Here is a 27,265-nt window from a genome sequence, read left to right on the forward strand (position 1 = left end):
TGTCCTGAATAGCAAGTGTTATGTTTGGGGAAAATCTAATACAACAGATTACCGAGTAGCACTCACCATATTTTCAAGCATAGTGGTGGCTGCATCATGTTATGGGTATGTTTGTAATCCTTAAGGACTAGGGAGTTTTTCAGGATAAAAAAATTAATGGGATGGAGCTAAGCACAGGCAAAATCCTAGAGGAAAATTAATTCACCTCTCAGCAGGACAATAACTCAAGGCCAAATCTACACTGGAGTTGCTCACCAAGAAGACAGTGAATGTTCCTGAGTGGCTGAGTTACAGATTTGACTTAAATCTACTTCAAAATCCATGGCAAGACCAGAAAATAGTTGTCTAGCAATGATCAACAACCAGTTTGACAGAGCTTGAATAATTTTGAAAAGAATAATGAGCAAATGTTGCGCAATCCAGGTGTGTAAAGCTCTTAGAGACTTACCCAGAAAGACTCACAGCTGTAATCACTCTTAGAGACTTACCCAGAAAGACTCACAGCTGTAATCACTCTTAGAGACTTACCCAGAAAGACTCACAGCTGTAATCACTCTTAGAGACTTACCCAGAAAGACTCACAGCTGTAATCACTCTTAGAGACTTACCCAGAAAGACTCACAGATGTAATCACTCTTAGAGACTTACCCAGAAAGACTCACAGCTGTAATCACTCTTAGAGACTTACCCAGAAAGACTCACAGCTGTAATCGCTGCCAAAGCTGCTTCTACAAAGTATTGACTCAGGGGTGTGAATAATTATGTGAATAATTATGTAAATGTGTTATTTCTTTATTTCAATTTTAATAAACTTGTAAATATATATATGTATGTTTTCACGTAGTCATTTTGGGGTATTATGTGTAGATAGGTGAGAAAAAATATACATTTAATCCATTTTGAATTCAGACTGTAACAACAAAATCAAGGGGCATTGAAGTCAAGGGGTATGAATATCTCGACAATGGCCTTTGTTATTGCTATTTTATTGTCTTATGTCCCGTTTTTATTAGCAAATGTCTTACTTTTTAAATTATGCATTGTTGGGAAACAACTAGTAAGTAAGCATTTCACTGCAGTGCAAGTCTACACCTGTTGTATTCAGCATTTCACTGCAGTGCAAGTCTACACCTGTTGTATTCAGCATTTCACTGCAGTGCAAGTCTACACCTGTTGTATTCAGTATTTCACTGCAGTGCAAGTCTACACCTGTTGTATTCAGTATTTCACTGCAGTGCAAGTCTACACCTGTTGTTTTCAGTATTTCACTGCAGTGCAAGTCTACACCTGTTGTATTCAGTATTTCACTGCAGTGCAAGTCTACACCTGTTGTATTCAGCATTTCACTGCAGTGCAAGTCTACACCTGTTGTATTCAGCATTTCACTGCAGTGCAAGTCTACATCTGTTGTATTCAGCATTTCACTGCAGTGCAAGTCTACATCTGTTGTATTTGGTGCATGTGGCAAATACATTTTATTTTCTGTGATATGAATTAGTTCTGTCTGTTCCATTTTGGTGTTGGTTATATTTTCCAAATTATTTTATTTGTTATGTCCTGATATTACGGAATATGACGTATTGTCCATTGATAATTCAATTATAGAAAAGTATTTATTGTAATGGCAATAATTATTGTTAGTTTAATTGACGAGATACCCTACTATTTCCAAGTTTGTTTAATATTTTCCATTCTATACCTGTTTGAGGTGCATTTTGGATTATTCCAGGGATAAGGTCAATGGGGCAGTACCACTCTATATTTTCAAGTGAACGAGTCAATTGCAAAAACATTGCCAGGAAGAGTAAAGAATTCGAGCCTTCTAGTTTGAAATCACTTGTAGCGCAGCGCCGAAATGCAGTCATCCTGGAACGCATCCTACTACTGAAGCGGGGCGTGGTCATATGATACTGGAACAGCCAATGAGCACAGCACTTTTCATTTGACAACATGTCAGGTTGCTATCTAGTTAGCTAGCCTGCAGGATAAATTCATTCACAATGGGCAGAAATAAATAGATACGGGTTATTTAACAGCGATTAAGAAGATATGGTGTTGCAACGTGAACGATTGTCTTGCTTTTAGCTGAGTTCGCTTCAGTCAAAAGTCATCGAAAGCAGCACAATCAAAAGAGAAGACTAAGGTATTTGCAGTTCCTTGTTAGCCGTTAGATAGTTAAATGCTAAAACATTAGCTGTTAGCGATTGAGGATGTAACTAGCTAGCTAACTCTGATTAAAAAAAACGGTGGGTAGCTAAAATTACCTATGATCAATCAATCAAACAAATATTAGCTAGCTAGCAGATCCCAGACGGTTACTCGTTTGTTTTGTCGTGTCGAGCTAGCTAGTTACTAGCATGAAGCCTATCCTCCCCAGAACAAAAGCAATCATGCCTAACAGTGGATGAACAGAGTATGGAAGCAGATGGCTAGCTGTTTTCTGCCTTTTGAATGTCAGTTGATCTTTTCATGAACCAGACCAGTAGGCTGTGACTATTTCATATGAATAGTAGCTAGCCAATCATGAACAGATTCTACCTACTTCAAAGCATTGCATTGAAACAATACCATGGATCGACTGTATTGCCATAGGTAGTGGCATAGACAGTCACTAAGGGCTATCAGCTCAAAGACTGTTGATGCTCAATGCAGTCAAGGGATCCACCAGTGGGCTATTTTATTTTACAAGACCCGTTTTGACAGTCATACCAGACCTTAGCTGGCACAATAACTGTATTCAAGATTCTACTCTGACTTTTAAAAAAAAAAATTTTTACACGGAGCATGTGTGCGCTTAAGTAGAACAATTTTAGGAGCACAATGAAAAATGAGATAGAGATCCATTTTATTTGTAGTAATGGTGCAAGCATGAAGGTCATGAAACGACGCTCAGTGTATTCTCCACTCAGGGGCTGCTGTACAGGGAAGTAATCATTCAATTACCATCTGGGTGATGTTTTTCTTGGCACACTGGTGCTCCTAAATTAAAAATCCCGGTCGCACACAAAATATTTAGGCGCTTACGCAAGTAAAATGGTGGCACTGTAGAGCGCTTGAATTGAATCTCACCAATCCTTTAGAGACCCCAACAGACGTGTGGGAGAGACCGAGCTCAGACAGAGCATGCTTATTTATTAACAAGCCCAGTGGGTGATGACTAGTACCACTCACTGCACAATATCCTACGCACTGAGAGAGTCATCCTCTCTGTCTCTCTCTCCTCTCTCTCTCTCTGTCTTTTTCTCTCTTACTCTCTGGCTCTCTCTTACCCTCTCTCTCTGTCTTCTCTCTCTCTCTCTCTCTCTCTCTCTCTCTCTCTCGTCTTGGGATGCTACATCCAGTGAGTGTACCTCACCTCTGTCTTAACATCAGGTAATGTATGAACTGAAGGACAGTCTCTCTCTCCTCTCTCTCTGTGTGCTGTTGGCAGCATTGTGCAGGTGAGTGGGAGGGAGGAGAATGTGTATAGGCCTGTAGAGAACAGGGTGGTGATTGTACCAGCGTCAGATTCCAATGTGACATCAGCCTGACGTCAGCAGCTGATTGAATTTCTATATTCCCTATATAGTGCACTACTTTAGACCAGGGCACTAATCCCTATATAGTACACTACTTCAGACCAGGGCCCTATTCCCTATGTAGTGCACTACAGGGGATAGGGTGCCATTTGGGATGCTGCCTATGGAATTGTTGAAGTGGCCTAGTTGGCTGGTTTGAGCTGCTGTCTCACTATGTCTCTGGTGGATCTGTCAGTCAGTGTACATTACAATGAATGTAAATTAGTGGAGAAAACGCTAGTCTACACCCACACACCGGTCTGTGTTCCCAACATGAATTAACCAGATGCTATCAGATGAATGTTGAAACAATACTAACTGAACCTATTCAACCCTTTGGCCTGCACCGGTTTGATGTTTTCTTTTACTAAAACAAGAGTTTCTATTGGTCCGTCAGGTGACTACGACCCGGAGTTGGTCCGTCAGGTGACTACGACCCGGAGTTGGTCCGTCAGGTGACTGCGACCCGGAGTTGGTCCGTCAGGTGACTGCGACCCGGAGTTGGTCCGTCAGGTGACTGCGACCCGGAGTTGGTCCGTCAGGTGACCGCGACCCGGAGTTGGTCCGTCAGGTGACCGCGACCCGGAGTTGGTCCGTCAGGTGACCGCGACCCGGAGTTGGTCCGTCAGGTGACCGCGACCCGGAGTTGGTCCGTCAGGTGACCGCGACCCGGAGTTGGTCCGTCAGGTGACCGCGACCCGGAGTTGGTCCGTCAGGTGACCGCGACCCGGAGTTGGTCCGTCAGGTGACTGCGACCCGGAGTTGGTCCGTCAGGTGACTGCGACCCGGAGTTGGTCCGTCAGGTGACTGCGACCCGGAGTTGGTCCGTCAGGTGACTGCGACCCGGAGTTGGTCCGTCAGGTGACTGCGACCCGGAGTTGGTCCGTCAGGTGACCGCGACCCGGAGTTGGTCCGTCAGGTGACCGCGACCCGGAGTTGGTCCGTCAGGTGACCGCGACCCGGAGTTGGTCCGTCAGGTGACCGCGGCCCGGAGTTGGTCCGTCAGGTGACCGCGGCCCGGAGTTGGTCCGTCAGGTGACCGCGGCCCGGAGTTGGTCCGTCAGGAGACCGCGGCCCGGAGTTGGTCCGTCAGGAGACCGCGGCCCGGAGTTGGTCCGTCAGGTGACCGCGGCCCGGAGTTGGTCCGTCAGGTGACCGCGGCCCGGAGTTGGTCCGTCAGGTGACCGCGGCCCGGAGTTGGTCCGTCAGGTGACCGCGGCCCGGAGTTGGTCCGTCAGGTGACCGCGGCCCGGAGTTGGTCCGTCAGGTGACCGCGGCCCGGAGTTGGTCCGTCAGGTGACCGCGGCCCGGAGTTGGTCCGTCAGGTGACCGCGGCCCGGAGTTGGTCCGTCAGGTGAATACGACCCGGAGTTGGTCCGTCAGGTGAATACGACCCGGAGTTGGTCCGTCAGGTGAAATGTGTTTTGATTGTAGTCTGGGTCTAACTAGTTCTGGCTGTTCATGTTTGAGATGAATTAATACAGAAAGAAAAAGAGCCTGTGTCCTAAATGGAACCGTTTCCCTATTTAAAGTAGTGCACTAAATAAGGATGCCATTTTGGATGAAGGCAGAGGAACAGGTGTTTCACCCACAATGATCAGCACTGCAAGTGATAAGGCCTATTAGGTGTGTGTGTGTGTGGGGGGGTGGGTGGTATCCAGATGTTTATACCATTTCTGTACCATACTTGGGGGAAAACACACTTCCGGTAATTGTTTGTTTTATGACTCACACAACCGTTTAGGCAACAGAGATCTTGATCCTGGAGGAGATTGAATGTTTCTGCTGTATACCTCGTTTCTGACTTGTGGCCAGTAAGCTACATCCAGCCGCAACAGTCTTTTCAGCCGTCCCGTGAACAGGAGGTCTCTAGGACAGGTAACCAAAGCTCTGTCCTGGTATCTGTCTGAACAGGAGGTCTCTAGGACAGGTAACCAAAGCTCTGTCCTGGTATCTGTCTGAACAGGAGGTCTCTAGGACAGGTAACCAAAACTCTGTCCTGGTATCTGTCTGAACAGGAGGTCTCTAGGACAGGTAACCAAAGCTCTGTCCTGGTATCTGTCTGAACAGGAGGTCTCTAGGACAGGTAACCAAAGCTCTGTCCTGGTATCTGTCTGAACAGGAGGTCTCTAGGACAGGTAACCAAAACTCTGTCCTGGTATCTGTCTGAACAGGAGGTCTCTAGGACAGGTAACTAAAACTCTGTCCTGGTATCTGTCTGAACAGGTCGTCATTTTCCAGGATGCAGGGGTTTCGGCCTGGTCTTGACTTCCCTTCTTGACCTCGTATATGACAACATGCATCTCCTTGTCAGTGGCTTGAGCATCTGCAGTCTCTGACCAATCAGCTGGAAGGTTGGATAGTCTCACTCCTTATACAGGCAGCAGCTATCGAGTCAGGTGGTGAGAGAGAGCAGGACAAGGCATCAGGTACAGTGTTGGGCTTTCCCTTCCTGTGGACCACATTGAAGTCAGTCTTGCAGCCGGATTGACCTCTGGTTGAACCTTTCAGTCCTGGTATGAAAGTCCAAGTCCAAAGTTATCCAAAGAAATAAGGTTGAAAAAAGCCAACAAAAAGGAAACTCCAACGGAATCCAGATGCAAAATACATATTCCAACAGAAAAGGTCAAGGTTCAAGTGAAGAGGACGTCTGAACAATTGTGTGTGTGTGGATGGACTAGCACACAGCAAGATCATGCTAGCTTCCCTCCACAATGGACTAGCACACAGCAAGAACATGCTAGCTTCCCTCCACAATGGACTAGCACACAGCAAGAACATGCTAGCTTCCCTCCACAATGGACTAGCACACAGCAAGATCATGCTAGCTTCCCTCCACAATGGACTAGCACACAGAAAGAACATGCTAGCTTCCCTCCACAATGGACTAGCACACAGCAAGAACATGCTAGCTTCCCTCCACAATGGACTAGCACACAGCAAGAACATGCTAGCTTCCCCCCACAATGGACTAGCACACAGCAAGAACATGCTAGCTTCCCTCCACAATGGACTAGCACACAGCAAGAACATGCTAGCTTCCCTCCACAATGGACTAGCACACAGAAAGAACATGCTAGCTTCCCTCCACAATGGACTAGCACACAGCAAGAACATGCTAGCTTCCCTCCACAATGGACTAGCACACAGCAAGAACATGCTAGCTTCCCTCCACAATGGACTCGCACACAGAAAGAACATGCTAGCTTCCCTCCACAATGGACTAGCACACAGAAAGAACATGCTAGCTTCCCTCCACAATGGACTAGCACACAGCAAGAACATGCTAGCTTTTTTGTCCCTTGACCACATTTTAATATTTTGTTGTTATAGCTTATGTTTACTCTGAGTCTAACCCAGCTGGTTCCATCCTCCCTCCCTGGCTAGTGGATTCAGGCGGAGTCTAACCCAGCTGGTTCTATCCTCCCTCCCTGGCTAGTGGATTCAGGCGGAGTCTAACCCAGCTGGTTCTATCCTCCCTCCCTGGCTAGTGGATTCAGGCGGAGTCTAACCCAGCTGTTTCTATCCTCCCTCCCTGGCTAGTGGATTCAGGCGGAGTCTAACCCAGCTGGTTCTATCCTCCCTCCCTGGCTAGTGGATTCAGGCGGAGTCTAACCCAGCTGGTTCTATCCTCCCTCCCTGGCTAGTGGATTCAGGCGGAGTCTAACATATTTAAACATCAGCTATCTGAGCAGCTAACCGATCGCTGCAGCTGTACATAGCCCATCGGTAAATAGTCCTCCCATTTTTACCTACCTCATCCCCATACTGTAAAAAGTGAAGTATGAGTTAGGCTTAGAATCATTCTGCTTCAAAGTGTTTCTTGTTTTGTTTCATAGGAATCTTAGACCCCTCCTCATGAAGGAAGTCTGCTTAGGACCAGAGCTGTGTTAAATGGGTGCTGATAGATCCCTCCTCATGGAGAAAGTCTGCCTAGGACTTGAGCTGTGTTAAATGGGTGCTGATAGATCTCTCCTCATGGAGGAAGTCTGCCTAGGAGCAGAGTTGTGTTAAGTGGGTGCTGATAGATCCCTCCTCATGGAGAAAGTCTGCCTAGGACCAGAGCTGTGTTAAATGGGTGCTGATAGATCTCTCCTCATGGAGGAAGTCTGCCTAGGAGCAGAGCTGTGTTAAGTGGGTGCTGATAGATCTCTGGAGCTGTGTAACATGATGAGTAGGAAGCTAACAACACAGCCAGACAGCTCTAGTAATGAATCAGGAAATGGAGCTGTGTAACATGATGAGTAGGGAGCTAACAACACAGCCAGACAGCTCTAGTAATGAATCAGGAAGTGGACAGACGGCTCTAGTAATGAATCAGGAAGTGGACAGATGGCTCTAGTAATGAATCATGAAGTGGACAGACGGCTCTAGTAATGAATCAGGAAGTGGACAGACGGCTCTAGTAATGAATCAGGAAGTGGACAGACGGCTCTAGTAATGAATCAGGAAGTGGAGCTGTGTGACATGATGAGTAGGGAGCTAACAACACAGCCAGACAGCTCTAGTAATGAATCGGGAAGTGGACAGACGGCTCTAGTAATGAATCAGGAAGTGGACAGACGGCTCTAGTAATGAATCAGGAAGTGGACAGACGGCTCTAGTAATGAATCAGGAATTGGAGATGTGTAACATGATGAGTAGGGAGCTAACAACTCAGCCAGACAGCTCTAGTAATGAATCAGGAAGTGGACAGACGGCTCTAGTAATGAATCAGGAAGTGGACAGACGGCTCTAGTAATGAATCAGGAAGTGGACAGACAGCTCTAGTAATGAATCAGGAAGTGGACAGACGGCTCTAGTAATGAATCAGGAAGTGGACAGACGGCTCTAGTAATGAATCAGGAAGTGGACAGACGGCTCTAGTAATGATTCAGGAAGTGGACAGACAGCTCTAATAATGAATCAGGAAGTGGACAGACAGCTCTAGTAATGAATCAGGAAGTGGACAGACGGCTCTAGTAATGAATCAGGAAGTGGACAGACTGCTCTGGTAATGAATCAGGAAGTGGACAGACGGCTCTAGTAATGATTCAGGAAGTGGACAGACAGCTCTAATAATGAATCAGGAAGTGGACAGACAGCTCTAGTAATGAATCAGGAAGTGGACAGACGGCTCTAGTAATGAATCAGGAAGTGGACAGACAGCTCTAGTAATGAATCAGGAAGTGGAGCTGTGTGACATGATGAGTAGGGAGCTAACAACACAGCCAGACAGCTCTAGTAATGAATCAGGAAGTGAACAAACAGCTCTAGTAATGAATCAGGAAGTGGAGCTGTGTAACATGATGAGTAGGGAGCTAACAACACAGCCAGACAGCTCTAGTAATGAATCAGGAAGTGAACAGACAGCTCTAGTAATGAATCAGGAAGTGGAGCTGTGTAACATGATGAGTAGGGAGCTAACAACACAGCCAGACAGCTCTAGTAATGAATCAGGAAATGGACATACAGCTCTAGTAATGAATCCGGAAGTGAACAGACATATCTAGTAATGAATCAGGAAGTGGAGCTGTGTAACATGATGAGTAGGGAGCTAACAACACAGCCAGACAGCTCTAGTAATGAATCAGGAAATGGACAGACAGCTCTAGTAATGAATCAGGAAGTGGACAGACTGCTCTGGTAATGAATCAGGAAGTGGACAGACGGCTCTAGTAATGAATCAGGAAGTGGACAGACGGCTCTAGTAATGAATCAGGAAGTGGAGCTATGTAACATGATGAGTAGGGAGCTAACAACACAGCCAGACAGCTCTAGTAATGAATCAGGAAGTGGACAGACGGCTCTAGTAATGAATCAGGAAGTGGACAGACGGCTCTAGGAATGAATCAGGAAGTGTACAGACTGCTCTAGGAATGAATCAGGAAGTGGACAGACGGCTCTAGTAATTAATCAGGAAGTGGACAGACTGCTCTAGTAATGAATCAGGAAGTGGAGCAGGCTCTTTGCTCTTTGTGCTATAAAGGGGCAGATACAGAGTTGGTCCTCTCGATCACCTGGGACACATTTGAATGAAGTACCAAAAATTATAGTATCAAACCGTAAATAAATAAAAAATATATATATGTTTCGGTATACTGTGCAACGTTATGCTGAGCGTCTGGTGAATACCTGTTAGGTCGATGGATGGGCTTGGTTGGGTTTTGGAGTTTGTGTGGCTGTCATTTTGAGGTCCTTGCTGCAAGGGTGGGGGTCCTGATCTGGGTTGGATTATATAGGGTGTTTGAGTGCCTGTCTGTCTCGCTCGCTGTCTCTCTGCCTCAGGCTCTGTCTCAATTCAATTCAAGGGCTTTATTGGCATGGGAAACATGTGTTAACTATGCTAAAGCAAGCGAGGTAGATAATATACAAAAGTGAATATATAAAGTGAAATAAACAATAAAAATGAACAGTAAACATTACACATACAGAAGTTTCAAAACAATAAAGACATTACAAATGTCATATTATTATTATTATTATTATTATTATTATTATTATTATTATATATATATATATATATATATATATATATATATATATATATATATATATATATATATATATATATATATATACACACACACACACACAGTGTTTTAACAATGTACAAATCGTTAAAGGACACAAGATAAAATAAATAAGCATAAATATGGGTTGTATTTAATTATCTTTTTGTTTTCTCATGATTTGGTTGGGTCTAATTGTGCTGCTGTCCTGGGGTCTCTCTGTCTTAGACTCACCTGTGTGTGTTTCTGTTTGTTAGTGTTACCTGTCTCTCTGTCTCAGCCTCACCTGTGTGTGTTTCTGTTTGTTAGTGTTACCTGTCCCTCTGTCTCAGCCTCACCTGTGTGTGTTTCTGTTTGTTAGTGTTACCTGTCCCTCTGTCTCAGCCTCACCTGTGTGTGTTTCTGTTTGTTACTGTTACCTGTCTCTCTGTCTCAGCCTCACCTGTGTGTGTTTCTGTTTGTTAGTGTTACCTGTCCCTCTGTCTCAGCCTCACCTGTGTGTGTTTCTGTTTGTTAGTGTTACCTGTCCCTCTGTCTCAGCCTCACCTGTGTGTGTGTTTCTGTTTGTTAGTGTTACCTGTCCCTCTGTCTCAGCCTCACCTGTGTGTGTTTCTGTTTGTTAGTGTTGCCTGTCTCTCTCTGTCTCAGCCTCACCTGTGTGTGTTTCCGTTTGTTAGTGTTACCTGTGTGTTTCTGTTTGTTAGTGTTACCTGTCCCTCTGTCTCAGCCTCACCTGTGTGTGTTTCTGTTTGTTAGTGTTACCTGTCCCTCTGTCTCAGCCTCACCTGTGTGTGTGTTTCTGTTTGTTACTGTTACCTGTCCCTCTGTCTCAGCCTCACCTGTGTGTGTTTCTGTTTGTTAGTGTTACCTGTCCCTCTGTCTCAGCCTCACCTGTGTGTGTGTTTCTGTTTGTTAGTGTTACCTGTCTCTGTTACAGCATGTTACCTCTGTCCTTCCAGAGTGTGCCATGGCGGCTGGTGTTAGCCTGCTGACTGATGTGCCCTACTCTTCCTCTGGGGACCTCAACACAGGCAACAGCATGAACACAGGTAGGTGTTACTGTTCTACAGTAGTAATGTGTCTATCGTGTACACTTTTTTTGTTTGTTACTCCATGTGTTATTTCATAGTTTTGATGTCTTCACTATTATTCTACAATGTAGAAAATATTAAAACAAATTTAAGAAAAACCCTTGAATGAGTAGGTGTCCTAAAAGTTATGACCAGTGGTGTATTTTTGCCTATTGTTCCTGCAATACGGTGCATGAAACACATATTTACCTGGGTGGAGAGGAAACCCTAGGAATCTCAAGGGTTAACCAATTCTGTGAACAGGTTAGGCAATTCAACATCAAAGTTAGAAAAGATGGACGTTTATGAATGTAGAGATCTACGGGTCTTTAGTGAAGTCCAGCCAACCTATAGATATGCAGTGATGAGTATCAACACTGTCACCTGTAACAAAAGGAAGGGCACTATGGTAGATGGCATCCAAAGGTTTAAGAGTTTTAGTAGCAGCTGCACTTTGATAAATAATATCCCCATTATAGAGAACAGGTGAAAGGTTGATTGAATAATGTGCTTCATATTGTTGAGGGAAAGGTACAATCTGTTTCTGTAGAAAAAGACACCTTTAACCGAAACGTTTACATCCCTGCTAGTATTTAATCCTTTGTCAAGGTAATCCATCCACCTGACACGTGTGGTTTATCAAGAAGCTGATTAAACAGGAGTATTTCCCTATTGTGGGGAAAAACTCAGTCTGATTGGCTGAGCCTGGCTCCCCAGCCTATGCCCTCCCAGGCCATCCCAGTCATGTGAAATCCATAGATTAGGGCCTAATTAATTTATTTCAATTGACTGATTTCCTTATATGAACTGTAACTCAGCAAAATCTTTGAAATTGTTGCGTTTAGATTTTTCTTCAGTATATATGTTTTTTTAAAGGTCAAATCCATATCAATCCAAAGTCCTCGGTGTTTGTAGTATTCAGACCCCTTGACGTTTTCCACATGTTGTTACGTTACGTTACGTTACGTTACAGCCTTATTCTAAAATGGATTCAATTATTTTTTTTACCCTCATCAATCTACACACATTACCCCAGAATGACATCACAATACCCCAGAATGACATCACAATACCCCAGAATGACATCACAATACCCCAGAATGACATCACAATACCCCAGAATGACATCACAATACCCCAGAATGACAAAGCAGAAACAGTTCTCTAGACATTTTTGCAAATGTATAAAAACTAAAACAACTGTAATATTACATTTCCATCAGTATTCAGATCCTGTACTCTGTACTTTGTTGAAGAACCTTTGGCAGCGATTACAGCCTCGAGGCTTCTTGGGTGTGACACTACAAGCTTGGCACACTACCTAGCATCACTACTCTGGACGGTTTCTGACTTAGAATATGTGGACAACTACAAATACCTAGGTGTCTGGCTAGACTGTAAACTCTCCTTCCAGACTCATATTAAACATCTCCAATCCAAAATGTAATCTAGAATCAGCTTCCTATTCCGCAACAAAGCCTCCTTCACTCATGCTGCCAAACATACCCTCGTAAAACTGACCATCCTACTGATCCTTGACTTCGGCGATGTCATTTACAAAATAGCCTCCAACACTCTACTCAGCAAACTGGATGCAGTCTATAACAGTGCAATCCGTTTTGTCACCAAAGCCCCATATACTACCCACCACTGTGACCTGTATGCTCTCGTTGGCTGGCCCTCACTACATATTCGTCGCCAAACCCACTGGCTCCAGGTCATCTATAAGTCTTTGCTAGGTAAAGTCCCGCCTTATCTCAGCTCACTGGTCACCATAGCAACACCCACCCATAGCACACGCTCCAGCAGGTATATCTCACTGATCATCCCTAAAGCCAACACCTCATTTGGCTGCCTTTCCTTCCAGTTCTCTGCTGCCAACGACTGGAACGAATTGCAAAAATCGCTGAAGCTGGAGACTTAGATTTCTCTCACTAACTTTAAACATCAGCTATCTGAGCAGCTAACCGATCGCTGCAGCTGTACATAGTCCATCGGTATATAGCCCACCCACTCTATCTACCTCATCCCCATATTGTTTTTGTTTTATATTTACTTTTCTGCTCTTTTGCACACCAGTTTCTCTACCTGCGCATGTTCATCTGGTCATTTATCACTCCAGTGTTAATTTGCTAAATTGTAATTAGTTTGCTACTATGGCCCATTTATTGCCTTACCACCTCACGCCATTTGCACACAATGTATATAGACTTTTTTCCCCTATTGTGTTATTGACTGTATGTTTGTTTATTCCATGTGTAACTCTGTGTTGTTGTTTGTTGCACTGCTTTGCTTTATCTTGGCCAGGTCGCAGTTGTAAATGAGAACTTGTTCTCAACTGGCCTACCTGGTTAAATAAAGGTGAAATAAAACATCTGCATTTGACTAGTTAATCCTGTTCTTCTCTCTATGTCCGGGCTTTGGCTGGGCCCCTCAAGGACATTCAGAGATTTGTCCCTGAAGCCACTCCTGCATTGTCTTGGCTGTGTGCTTAGGGTCGTTGTGCTGTTGGAAGGTGAACCTTCGCCCCAGTCTGAGATCCTGTGTGCTTAGGGTCGTTGTCCTGTTGGAAGGTGAACCTTCGCCCCAGTCTGAGGTCCTGAGAGCTCTGGAGCAGGTTTTCATCAAGGATCTCTCTGTACTTTGCTTTGTTCATCTTTTCCTAAATCCTGACCAATCCTTGCCACTGAAAAACATCCCCACAGCATGATGCTGATCTCTGGAGGTTTGAACAGCAGTCTCTCTCGTTATATCTCTCTGATCTCTGGAGGTTTGAACAGCAGTCTCTCTCTCTCCCTCTCTCTCTCTCGTTATAACTCTCTGATCTCTGGAGGTTTGAACAGCAGTCTCTCTCTCTCCCTCTCTCTCTCTCGTTATATCTCTCTGATCTCTGGAGGTTTGAACAGCAGTCTCTCTCGTTTTATCTCTCTGATCTCTGGAGGTTTGAACAGCAGTCTCTCTCTCTCTCTCTCTCTCGTTATAACTCTCTGATCTCTGGAGGTCTGAACAGCAGTCTCTCTCTCGTTATATCTCTCTGATCTCTGGAGGTTTGAACAGCAGTCTCTCTCTCTCCCTCTCTCTCTCTCGTTATAACTCTCTGATCTCTGGAGGTTTGAACAGCAGTCTCTCTCTCTCCCTCTCTCTCTCTCGTTATAACTCTCTGATCTCTGGAGGTTTGAACAGCAGTCTCTCTCTCTCCCTCTCTCTCTCTCTCGTTATAACTCTCTGATCTCTGGAGGTTTGAACAGCAGTCTCTCTCTCGTTATATCTCTCTGATCTCTGGAGGTTTGAACAGCAGTCTCTCTCTCTCTCTCTCTCTCGTTATAACTCTCTGATCTCTGGAGGTCTGAACAGCAGTCTCTCTCTCGTTATATCTCTCTGATCTCTGGAGGTTTGAACAGCAGTCTCTCTCTCTCCCTCTCTCTCTCTCGTTATAACTCTCTGATCTCTGGAGGTTTGAACAGCAGTCTCCCTCTCTCTCTCTCTCTCTCGTTATAACTCTCTGATCTCTGGAGGTTTGAACAGCAGTCTCTCTCTCTCCCTCTCTCTCTCTCTCGTTATAACTCTCTGATCTCTGGAGGTTTGAACAGCAGTCTCTCTCTCGTTATATCTCTCTGATCTCTGGAGGTTTGAACAGCAGTCTCTCTCTCTCCCTCTCTCTCTCTCGTTATATCTCTCTGATCTCTGGAGGTTTGAACAGCAGTCTCTCTCTCTCCCTCTCTCTCTCTCGTTATAACTCTCTGATCTCTGGAGGTTTGAACAGCAGTCTCTCTCTCTCCCTCTCTCTCTCTCGTTATATCTCTCTGATCTCTGGAGGTTTGAACAGCAGTCTCTCTCTCTCCCTCTCTCTCTCGTTATATCTCTCTGATCTCTGGAGGTTTGAACAGCAGTCTCTCTCTCTCCCTCTCTCTCTCTCTCGTTATATCTCTCTGATCTCTGGAGGTTTGAACAGCAGTCTCTCTCTCTCTCTCCCTCTCTCTCTCTCTCGTTATAACTCTCTGATCTCTGGAGGTTTGAACAGCAGTCTCTCTCTCTCCCTCTCTCTCTCTCGTTATATCTCTCTGATCTCTGGAGGTTTGAACAGCAGTCTCTCTCTCGTTATATCTCTCTGATCTCTGGAGGTTTGAACAGCAGTCTCTCTCTCGTTATATCTCTCTGATCTCTGGAGGTTTGAACTGCAGTCTCTCTCTCTCCCTCTCTCTCGTTATATCTCTCTGATCTCTGGAGGTTTGAACAGCAGTCTCTCTCTCTCCCTCTCTCTCTCTCGTTATAACTCTCTGATCTCTGGAGGTTTGAACAGCAGTCTCTCTCTCTCCCTCTCTCTCTCTCGTTATATCTCTCTGATCTCTGGAGGTTTGAACAGCAGTCTCTCTCTCTCGTTATAACTCTCTGATCTCTGGAGGTCTGAACAGCAGTCTCTCTCTCTCCCTCTCTCTCTCTCGTTATAACTCTCTGATCTCTGGAGGTTTGAACAGCAGTCTCTCTCTCTCCCTCTCTCTCTCTCGTTATATCTCTTTGATCTCTGGAGGTTTGAACAGCAGTCTCTCTCTCTCCCTCTCTCTCTCTCGTTATATCTCTCTGATCTCTGGAGGTTTGAACAGCAGTCTCTCTCTCGTTATATCTCTCTGATCTCTGGAGGTTTGAACAGCAGTCTCTCTCTCGTTATATCTCTCTGATCTCTGGAGGTTTGAACTGCAGTCTCTCTCTCTCCCTCTCTCTCGTTATATCTCTCTGATCTCTGGAGGTTTGAACAGCAGTCTCTCTCTCTCCCTCTCTCTCTCTCGTTATAACTCTCTGATCTCTGGAGGTTTGAACAGCAGTCTCTCTCTCTCCCTCTCTCTCTCTCGTTATATCTCTCTGATCTCTGGAGGTTTGAACAGCAGTCTCTCTCTCTCTCCCTCTCTCTCTCTCGTTATATCTCTCTGATCTCTGGAGGTTTGAACAGCAGTCTCTCTCTCTCCCTCTCTCTCTCGTTATATCTCTCTGATCTCTGGAGGTTTGAACAGCAGTCTCTCTCTCTCCCTCTCTCTCTCTCGTTATATCTCTCTGATCTCTGGAGGTTTGAACAGCAGTCTCTCTCTCTCCCTCTCTCTCTTGTTATATCTCTCTGATCTCTGGAGGTTTGAACAGCAGTCTCTCTCTCTCCCTCTCTCTCTCTCGTTATATCTCTCTGATCTCTGGAGGTTTGAACAGCAGTCTCTCTCTCTCCCTCTCTCTCTCTCGTTATATCTCTCTGATCTCTGGAGGTTTGAACAGCAGTCTCTCTCTCTCCCTCTCTCTCTCTCGTTATATCTCTCTGATCTCTGGAGGTTTGAACAGCAGTCTCTCTCTCGTTATATCTCTCTGATCTCTGGAGGTTTGAACTGCAGTCTCTCTCTCTCCCTCTCTCTCGTTATATCTCTCTGATCTCTGGAGGTTTGAACAGCAGTCTCTCTCTCTCTCTCTCCCTCTCTCTCTCTCGTTATAACTCTCTGATCTCTGGAGGTTTGAACAGCAGTCTCTCTCTCTCCCTCTCTCTCTCTCGTTATATCTCTCTGATCTCTGGAGGTTTGAACAGCAGTCTCTCTCTCTCGTTATAACTCTCTGATCTCTGGAGGTCTGAACAGCAGTCTCTCTCTCTCCCTCTCTCTCTCTCGTTATAACTCTCTGATCTCTGGAGGTTTGAACAGCAGTCTCTCTCTCTCCCTCTCTCTCTCTCGTTATATCTCTTTGATCTCTGGAGGTTTGAACAGCAGTCTCTCTCTCTCCCTCTCTCTCTCTCGTTATATCTCTCTGATCTCTGGAGGTTTGAACAGCAGTCTCTCTCTCGTTATATCTCTCTGATCTCTGGAGGTTTGAACAGCAGTCTCTCTCTCGTTATATCTCTCTGATCTCTGGAGGTTTGAACTGCAGTCTCTCTCTCTCCCTCTCTCTCGTTATATCTCTCTGATCTCTGGAGGTTTGAACAGCAGTCTCTCTCTCTCCCTCTCTCTCTCTCGTTATAACTCTCTGATCTCTGGAGGTTTGAACAGCAGTCTCTCTCTCTCCCTCTCTCTCTCTCGTTATATCTCTCTGATCTCTGGAGGTTTGAACAGCAGTCTCTCTCTCTCGTTATAACTCTCTGATCTCTGGAGGTCTGAACAGCAGTCTCTCTCTCTCCCTCTCTCTCTCTCGTTATAACTCTCTGATCTCTGGAGGTTTGAACAGCAGTCTCTCTCTCTCCCTCTCTCTCTCTCGTTATATCTCTTTGATCTCTGGAGGTTTGAACAGCAGTCTCTCTCTCTCCCTCTCTCTCTCTCGTTATATCTCTCTGATCTCTGGAGGTTTGAACAGCAGTCTCTCTCTCTCTCCCTCTCTCTCTCTCGTTATATCTCTCTGATCTCTGGAGGTTTGAACAGCAGTCTCTCTCTCTCCCTCTCTCTCTCTTTATATCTCTCTGATCTCTGGAGGTTTGAACAGCAGTCTCTCTCTCTCCCTCTCTCTCTCTCGTTATATCTCTCTGATCTCTGGAGGTTTGAACAGCAGTCTCTCTCTCTCCCTCTCTCTCTTGTTATATCTCTCTGATCTCTGGAGGTTTGAACAGCAGTCTCTCTCTCTCCCTCTCTCTCTCTCGTTATATCTCTCTGATCTCTGGAGGTTTGAACAGCTTTCTCTCTCTCTCCCTCTCTCTCTCTCTCTCGTTATATCTCTCTGATCTCTGGAGGTTTGAACAGCAGTCTCTCTCTCTCCCTCTCTCTCTCTCGTTATATCTCTCTGATCTCTGTAGGTTTGAACAGCAGTCTCTCTCTCTCTCCCTCTCTCTCTCTCGTTATATCTCTCTGATCTCTGGAGGTTTGAACAGCAGTCTCTCTCTCTCTCTCTCTCTCTCTCTCTCGTTATAACTCTCTGATCTCTGGAGGTTTGAACAGCAGTCTCTCTCTCTCCCTCTCTCTCTCTCGTTATATCTCTCTGATTTCTGGAGGTTTGAACAGCAGTCTCTCTCTCTCTCTCTCTCTCTCTCTCTCGTTATAACTCTCTGATCTCTGGAGGTCTGAACAGCAGTCTCTCTCTCGTTATATCTCTCTGATCTCTGGAGGTTTGAACAGCAGTCTCTCTCTCTCCCTCTCTCTCTCTCGTTATAACTCTCTGATCTCTGGAGGTTTGAACAGCAGTCTCTCTCTCTCCCTCTCTCTCTCTCGTTATAACTCTCTGATCTCTGGAGGTTTGAACAGCAGTCTCTCCCTCTCTCTCTCTCTCTCTCGTTATAACTCTCTGATCTCTGGAGGTTTGAACAGCAGTCTCTCTCTCTCCCTCTCGTTATAACTCTCTGATCTCTGGAGGTTTGAACAGCAGTCTCTCTCTCGTTATATCTCTCTGATCTCTGGAGGTTTGAACAGCAGTCTCTCTCTCTCCCTCGTTATAACTCTCTGATCTCTGGAGGTTTGAACAGCAGTCTCTCTCTCTCCCTCTCTCTCTCTCGTTATATCTCTCTGATCTCTGGAGGTTTGAACAGCAGTCTCTCTCTCTCCCTCTCTCTCTCTCGTTATATCTCTCTGATCTCTGGAGGTTTGAACAGCAGTCTCTCTCTCGTTATATCTCTCTGATCTCTGGAGGTTTGAACTGCAGTCTCTCTCTCTCCCTCTCTCTCGTTATATCTCTCTGATCTCTGGAGGTTTGAACAGCAGTCTCTCTCTCTCTCTCCCTCTCTCTCTCTCGTTATAACTCTCTGATCTCTGGAGGTTTGAACAGCAGTCTCTCTCTCTCCCTCTCTCTCTCTCGTTATATCTCTCTGATCTCTGGAGGTTTGAACAGCAGTCTCTCTCTCTCGTTATAACTCTCTGATCTCTGGAGGTCTGAACAGCAGTCTCTCTCTCTCCCTCTCTCTCTCTCGTTATAACTCTCTGATCTCTGGAGGTTTGAACAGCAGTCTCTCTCTCTCCCTCTCTCTCTCTCGTTATATCTCTTTGATCTCTGGAGGTTTGAACAGCAGTCTCTCTCTCTCCCTCTCTCTCTCTCGTTATATCTCTCTGATCTCTGGAGGTTTGAACAGCAGTCTCTCTCTCGTTATATCTCTCTGATCTCTGGAGGTTTGAACAGCAGTCTCTCTCTCGTTATATCTCTCTGATCTCTGGAGGTTTGAACTGCAGTCTCTCTCTCTCCCTCTCTCTCGTTATATCTCTCTGATCTCTGGAGGTTTGAACAGCAGTCTCTCTCTCTCCCTCTCTCTCTCTCGTTATAACTCTCTGATCTCTGGAGGTTTGAACAGCAGTCTCTCTCTCTCCCTCTCTCTCTCTCGTTATATCTCTCTGATCTCTGGAGGTTTGAACAGCAGTCTCTCTCTCTCGTTATAACTCTCTGATCTCTGGAGGTCTGAACAGCAGTCTCTCTCTCTCCCTCTCTCTCTCTCGTTATAACTCTCTGATCTCTGGAGGTTTGAACAGCAGTCTCTCTCTCTCCCTCTCTCTCTCTCGTTATATCTCTTTGATCTCTGGAGGTTTGAACAGCAGTCTCTCTCTCTCCCTCTCTCTCTCTCGTTATATCTCTCTGATCTCTGGAGGTTTGAACAGCAGTCTCTCTCTCTCTCCCTCTCTCTCTCTCGTTATATCTCTCTGATCTCTGGAGGTTTGAACAGCAGTCTCTCTCTCTCCCTCTCTCTCTCGTTATATCTCTCTGATCTCTGGAGGTTTGAACAGCAGTCTCTCTCTCTCCCTCTCTCTCTCTCGTTATATCTCTCTGATCTCTGGAGGTTTGAACAGCAGTCTCTCTCTCTCCCTCTCTCTCTTGTTATATCTCTCTGATCTCTGGAGGTTTGAACAGCAGTCTCTCTCTCTCCCTCTCTCTCTCTCGTTATATCTCTCTGATCTCTGGAGGTTTGAACAGCTTTCTCTCTCTCCCTCTCTCTCTCTCTCTCGTTATATCTCTCTGATCTCTGGAGGTTTGAACAGCAGTCTCTCTCTCTCCCTCTCTCTCTCTCGTTATATCTCTCTGATCTCTGGAGGTTTGAACAGCAGTCTCTCTCTCTCTCCCTCTCTCTCTCTCGTTATATCTCTCTGATCTCTGGAGGTTTGAACAGCAGTCTCTCTCTCTCTCTCTCTCTCTCTCAATTCAATTCAAGGGCTTTATTGGCATGGGAAACATGTGTTAACATTGCCAAAGCAAGTGAGGTAGACAACATACAAAGTGAAAATATAAAGTGAAAAACAACAAAAATTAACAGTAAACATTACACATACAGAGGTTTCAAAACAGTAAAGACATTACAAATGTCATATTATATATATATATACAGTGTTTTAACAATGTACAAATGGTTAAAGGACACAAGATAAAATAAATAAGCATAAATATGGGTTGTATTTACAATGGTGTGTGTTCTTCACTGGTTGCCCTTTTCTCGTGGCAACAGGTCACAAATCTTGCTGCTGTGATGGCACACTGTGGAATTTCACCCAGTAGATATGGGAGTTTTTCAAATTTGGATTTGTTTTCGAATTCTTTGTGGATCTGTGTAATCTGAGGGAAATATGTCTCTCTAATATGGTCATACATTGGGCAGGAGGTTAGGAAGTGCAGCTCAGTTTCCACCTCATTTTGTGGGCAGTATGCACATAGCCTGTCTTCTCTTGAGAGCCATGTCTGCCTACGGCGGCCTTTCTCAATAGCAAGGCTATGCTCACTGAGTCTGTACATAGTCAAAGCTTTCCTTAATTTTGGGTCAGTCACAGTGGTCAGGTATTCTGCCGCTGTGTACTCTCTGTTTAGGGCCAAATAGCATTCTAGTTTGCTCTGTTTTTTTGTTAATTCTTTCCAATGTGTCAAGTAATTATCTTTTTGTTTTCTCATGATTTGGTTGGGTCTAATTGTGCTGTTGTCCTGGGGCTCTGTAGGGTGTGTTTGTGTTTGTGAACAGAGCCCCAGGACCAGCTTGCTTAGGGGACTCTTCTCCAGGTTCATCTCTCTGTAGGTGATGGCTTTGTTATGGAAGGTTTGTGAATCACTTCCTTTTAGGTGGTTGTAGAATTTAACGGCTCTTTTCTGGATTTTGATAATTAGCGGGTATCGGCCTAATTCTGCTCTGCATGCATTATTTGGTGTTCTACGTTGTACACGGAGGATATTTTTGCAGAATTCTGCGTGCAGAGTCTCAATTTGGTGTTTGTCCCATTTTGTGAAGTCTTGGTTGGTGAGCGGACCCCAGACCTCACAACCATAAAGGGCAATGGGCTCTATGACTGATTCAAGTATTTTTAGCCAAATCCTAATTGGTATGTTGAAATTTATGTTTCTTTTGATGGCATAGAATGCCCTTCTTGCCTTGTCTCTCAGATCGTTCACAGCTTTGTGGAAGTTACCTGTGGCGCTGATGTTTAGGCCAAGGTATGTATAGTTTTTTGTGTGCTCTAGGGCAACAGTGTCTAGATTGAATTTGTATTTGTGGTCCTGGTGACTGGACCTTTTTTGGAACACCATTATTTTGGTCTTACTGAGATTTACTGTCAGGGCCCAGGTCTGACAGAATCTGTGCATAAGATCTAGGTGCTGCTGTAGGCCCTCCTTGGTTGGTGACAGAAGCACCAGATCATCGGCAAACAGCAGACATTTGACTTCGGATTCTAGCAGGGGGAGGCCGGGTGCTGCAGACTTTTCTAGTGCCCGCGCCAATTCGTTGATATATATGTTGAAGAGGGTGGGGCTTAAACTGCATCCCTGTCTAACCCCACGACCCTGTGTGAAGAAATGTGTGTGTTTTTTGCCAATTTTAACCGCACACTTGTTGTTTGTGTACATGGATTTTATAATGTCGTATGTTTTACCCCCAACACCACTTTCCATCAGTTTGTATAGCAGACCCTCATGCCAGATTGAGTCGAAGGCTTTTTTGAAATCAACAAAGCATGAGAAGACTTTGCCTTTGTTTTGGTTTGTTTGGTTGTCAATTAGGGTGTGCAGGGTGAATACATGGTCTGTTGTACGGTAATTTGGTAAAAAGCCAATTTGACATTTGCTCAGTACATTGTTTTCATTGAGGAAATGTACGAGTCTGCTGTTAATAATAATGCAGAGGATTTTCCCAAGGTTACTGTTGACACATATTCCACGGTAGTTATTGGGGTCAAATTTGTCTCCACTTTTGTGGATTGGGGTGATCAGTCCTTGGTTCCAAATATTGGGGAAGATGCCAGAGCTAAGTATGATGTTAAAGAGTTTTAGTATAGCCAATTGGAATTTGTTGTCTGTATATTTGATCATTTCATTGAGGATACCATCAACACCACAGGCCTTTTTGGGTTGGAGGGTTTTTATTTTGTCCTGTAACTCATTCAATGTAATTGGATAATCCAGTGGGTTCTGGTAGTCTTTAATAGATGATTCTAAGATCTGTATTTGATCATGTATATGTTTTTGCTCTTTATTCTTTGTTATAGAGCCAAAAAGATTGGAGAAGTGGTTTACCCATACATCTCCATTTTGGATAGATAATTCTTCTTGTTGTTGTTTGTTTAGTGTTTTCCAATTTTCCCAGAAGTGGTTAGAGTCTATGGATTCTTCAATTGCATTGAGCTGATTTCTGACATGCTGTTCCTTCTTTTTCCGTAGTGTATTTCTGTATTGTTTTAGTGATTCACCATAGTGAAGGCGTAGACTCAGGTTTTCCGGGTCTCTATGTTTTTGGTTGGACAGGTTTCTCAATTTCTTTCTTAGATTTTTGCATTCTTCATCAAACCATTTGTCATTATTGTTAATTTTCTTCGGTTTTCTATTTGAGATTTTTAGATTTGATAGGGAAGCTGAGAGGTCAAATATACTGTTAAGATTTTCTACTGCCAAGTTTACACCTTCACTATTACAGCGGAACGTTTTACCCAGGAAATTGTCTAAAAGGGATTGAATTTGTTGTTGCCTAATTGTTTTTTGGTAGGTTTCCAAACTGCATTCCTTCCATCTATAGCATTTCTTAATGTTACTCAGTTCCTTTGGCTTTGATGCCTCATGATTGATTATTGCTCTGTTTAAGTAGACTGTGATTTTGCTGTGGTCTGATAGGGGTGTCAGTGGGCTGACTGTGAACGCTCTGAGAGACTCTGGGTTGAGGTCGGTGATAAAGTAGTCTACAGTACTACTGCCAAGAGATGAGCTATAGGTGTACCTACCATAGGAGTCCCCTCGAAGCCTACCGTTGACTATGTACATACCCAGCGTGCGACAGAGCTGCAGGAGTTGTGACCCGTTTTTGTTGGTTATGTTGTCATAGTTGTGCCTAGGGGGGCATATGTGGGAGGGAATGCTGTCACCTCCAGGCAGGTGTTTGTCCCCCTGTGTGCTTAGGGTGTCAGGTTCTTGTCCGGTTCTGGCATTTAGGTCGCCACAGACTAGTACATGTCCCTGGGCCTGGAAATGATTGATTTCCCCCTCCAGGATGGAGAAGCTGTCTTCATTAAAATATGGGGATTCTAGTGGGGGGATATAGGTAGCACACAGGAGGACATTTTTCTCTGTTAGGATAATTTCCTTTTGAATTTCTAGCCAAATGTAAAATGTTCCTGTTTTGATTAATTTAATGGAGTGAGTTAGGTCTGCTCTATACCAAATTAGCATACCCCCTGAGTCCCTTCCCTGTTTCACACCTGGTAGTTTGGTGGATGGGACTACCAGCTCTCTGTAACCTAGAGGGCAACCAGTGGGTCCGTCTCCTCTATACCAGGTTTCTTGCAGGATGACAATGTCTGTATTACCGATTTCTTTGGTGAAGTCCGGGTTTCTGCTCTTTAGGCCAAAGGCAGATGACCTCAGGCCTTGGATATTCCATGATAATATAGTGAAGGCTTTTTGTTCCATAGAGTGTCCAATGTTGTTGGTCGGGGTTTGGCCTCAGGCCAGTAAGTGTGAGCAGAGCCTGCTGAGCATCTGGTACATGCCATTGGCTTCGGCGAGTGTGAGAGTGGGGGTTGGGACTGTTTGCCCGCTCACTACCTGGGCGTATGTGTGGCTTCCATGTTGAGGCCCTCTTTGCGGGGGTGGGGTGCATGGGGTGGGCAGGAGTGGCATAGGTCTGACCTGGGTGGGCCTAAATGGGGTGTGGGCATGGCTGACGTGGGGGGGTGTTGATTGGTTGGGGTGGGGGTGTGGATGTGTCTGGGTGTACTGTGGTCTGGATGTAATTCCTCTTGGCGTGGGTCCTCTATGTGTAGGTCCAGGGGGGGGTCCTGCAGATCTGGGAGGGTGTCTCGCTGGTCTGGATGGGGTGTCTATTGATCTGTTGCTCCTGTGTGAAGTGTTGGGGATACGTTTGAGAGCGATGTCCTTTAGAGTTCGGGCAAAGGTGGGCACTGCTGCCTTGTAGAGGTGGACCTGGTCATAGAGGCTGTTCAAGTCCAGGGTGGAGTGGTGGGCCAGGAAAACGTTTGGTTTTGAGGCACAGTCACGGGAAATACTTGCATTTACCCGCTGTATTGTGGCAGGGTGGAAGTCTTTTCGTGGTAGCAGGGTGGAGATAACCACTTGTGCGTTGGGGAAAGTAGAAGAAGCCTTTTCAATCACTCTCTTCAGTGCTGTGGCCACTCTTTCCTGCAGTGCTCTCAGGTCGTTTGTGCCTGTGTGTATTATTATGTGGCTGGGTGAGCCTAGTTTGGCCTCAGACAGAAGGTCGAGGGCACGCTGGGTGTTTGGACACCAGAGTTTAGACACACTGTGTTTGGGAAAAAGTTTTTTTTCTTCTATATATTTCCCATTTGAGTCCATAAGTAGTACAATCTGTGTCTTGTGTTTGTCCTCAGTGGGTGTGGGGGGGTTGTCAAAAGGGCTATCAGGGTGGCTGACAGGGGGGGTGCTCAGAGGGGGTGAGAGCCTCTGGGCTTGGGGTTCTTCATTTGTCTGTTCTGCTGTGATTTCGACTCTATGGTCAGGGTCTGGTGTGGACTGTTCTGCTGTGGTGTCGACTCTATGTTCAGGGTCTGGTGTGGACTGTTCTGCTGTGGTGTCGAGACTTTTGTTGGGTGCTGAAGTGGGCTGTTCTGCTGGCTTCTCTGTGGGGGTGGCCACCTCTCTAGTGGGTTGTTCTCTGTCACACGCCGTCCCCATCAACTTCTCCTCCATCCCCCTCAACCTCTCCTCCACCAGCAGTCTGATACTCTCCTCTAGTGCTCTGTTCTGCTCCTCTTTCTCCTGTTGTATTTGTCTCACCACTGTCCAAAGTGCAGATATGTCTCTGTCCACCTCCAGCTCTCCGGGTCTGGTTAAGGGGCTGTTGTTGTGCTGGACTGTTGTCTGGGTCTGCGCTGACTGAAGTGTAATCACCTGCTGTTCCAGCTCCACCTGTCTTACCTCCAGCTGGGTGAATTTGTCCTTCATTTCAATGAGGGAGTGGTAATCTGTGCTGGGAGGTTGACTCTCCACTGGGGGTTGCTCATCTGTGGGGTTACATAATGAAGAGGTCTGGTCTGACCCGCTCTGTGTGGGGGTATCATTATCAAGGCAGAGCTTCTCCTGCTGGGCTAATTCTTTGATTAGGTGAAAGTCCAGCTGAAACTGTTTGTGGTTATTCTGTACCATTACTGATCCGGATTTATAGATATTTATATTACTTAACTCAGAGTCCTCGTTATCAAGTATTCTGAGTTTCCACCCCTCGTTAATCCCCCCTCTCGTAACAAAGGGGTAGTGTGCTAATATAGCACTGTGCCATGCCAGGGGATGGTTTGTGTGGAAGATGAGGTTGCTGATGTTCCCATTTTTGTAATAGTCAGCAAAAAGTGTCTCTTGATTTTCCATAAGGAGCTTCTTCTTGTGGTCTTTTCTTGCCTTATCATTCTTTACATGCAAAGGGTACTGTATTTTAATTACCTCTGAACAGCGGGAGGGAGCTTCTAAGGCCTCTCCATTTGGTTGGGGTAGACTGTGTGACTCTCCTGCCATTGTTGGGCTAATGGGCTTTGACACCTCTCACTTGACACGTCAGTGCTAGTTGAAGCTGTATCAAGCTTGGCAGAATTATGTTAGAATTCAGTCCTTATAAAGTAATGTTGTGTATTTTTCTTCTTGGCTTTTGGAAATAAAATATTGTTTCAGACTAAACATTACTCACTCAGTTCCAGGTTGGATGGTGTTTTCAGGTTTCTGTTGTTTTCCAGAGAATTTGCTGTATAGGGTAAAAAATCCTTGGTTGTTGTGAACTTTCCAGGTGATTCCGTAATTCCGTCCAAAATGAGGTTGTAGGTTTTAAGTTTTGATTTGAAGTAGGGGTTATGTTGAAGAGGGTAGAATCCAGTATGTGTTCCTGACAAAAAATCCAAGTTTATCTAACTCCTAACCTATCTTTTTTAAAGAAAATGCTGAAAAATGCAGGAGCTCTGATCCTGACCTCTGCCTCTCTCTGCCTCTCTCTCTCCCTCTCTCTCTCTCGTTATAACTCTCTGATCTCTGGAGGTTTGAACAGCAGTCTCTCTCTCTCCCTCTCTCTCTCTCGTTATATCTCTCTGATTTCTGGAGGTTTGAACAGCAGTCTCTCTCTCTCTCTCTCTCTCTCTCTCTCGTTATAACTCTCTGATCTCTGGAGGTCTGAACAGCAGTCTCTCTCTCGTTATATCTCTCTGATCTCTGGAGGTTTGAACAGCAGTCTCTCTCTCTCCCTCTCTCTCTCTCGTTATAACTCTCTGATCTCTGGAGGTTTGAACAGCAGTCTCTCTCTCTCCCTCTCTCTCTCTCGTTATAACTCTCTGATCTCTGGAGGTTTGAACAGCAGTCTCTCCCTCTCTCTCTCTCTCTCTCGTTATAACTCTCTGATCTCTGGAGGTTTGAACAGCAGTCTCTCTCTCTCCCTTTCGTTATAACTCTCTGATCTCTGGAGGTTTGAACAGCAGTCTCTCTCTCGTTATATCTCTCTGATCTCTGGAGGTTTGAACAGCAGTCTCTCTCTCTCCCTCGTTATAACTCTCTGATCTCTGGAGGTTTGAACAGCAGTCTCTCTCTCTCCCTCTCTCTCTCTCGTTATATCTCTCTGATCTCTGGAGGTTTGAACAGCAGTCTCTCTCTCTCCCTCTCTCTCTCTCGTTATATCTCTCTGATCTCTGGAGGTTTGAACAGCAGTCTCTCTCTCGTTATATCTCTCTGATCTCTGGAGGTTTGAACAGCAGTCTCTCTCTCGTTATATCTCTCTGATCTCTGGAGGTTTGAACTGCAGTCTCTCTCTCTC

General features: G+C 45.2%; 1 protein-coding gene across 3 annotated transcripts in view; it reads left to right on the forward strand.

Moving 5' to 3' along the window:
* Positions 1-1,902: 1,902 nt before the first annotated feature.
* Positions 1,903-27,265, forward strand: part of ptpdc1a (protein tyrosine phosphatase domain containing 1a) — a 90,964-nt gene continuing 65,601 nt past the window's right edge. For 2 of the 3 annotated variants that reach the window (XM_036984357.2, XM_090242162.1), the window contains exons 1-2: positions 1,903-2,143; positions 11,008-11,097. In XM_036984357.2, the coding sequence (XP_036840252.2) occupies positions 11,016-11,097 (82 nt within the window). In that variant the 5' untranslated portion in view covers positions 1,903-2,143; positions 11,008-11,015. The remainder of the gene's footprint in view (positions 2,144-11,007; positions 11,098-27,265) is intronic. The other variant, XM_090242161.1, reaches the window with a different exon arrangement.

Source organism: Oncorhynchus mykiss, chromosome 7, assembly GCF_057628025.1.
Source record: "Oncorhynchus mykiss isolate SJ-2025 chromosome 7, ASM5762802v1, whole genome shotgun sequence".
Lineage (NCBI taxonomy): Eukaryota > Metazoa > Chordata > Actinopteri > Salmoniformes > Salmonidae > Oncorhynchus > Oncorhynchus mykiss.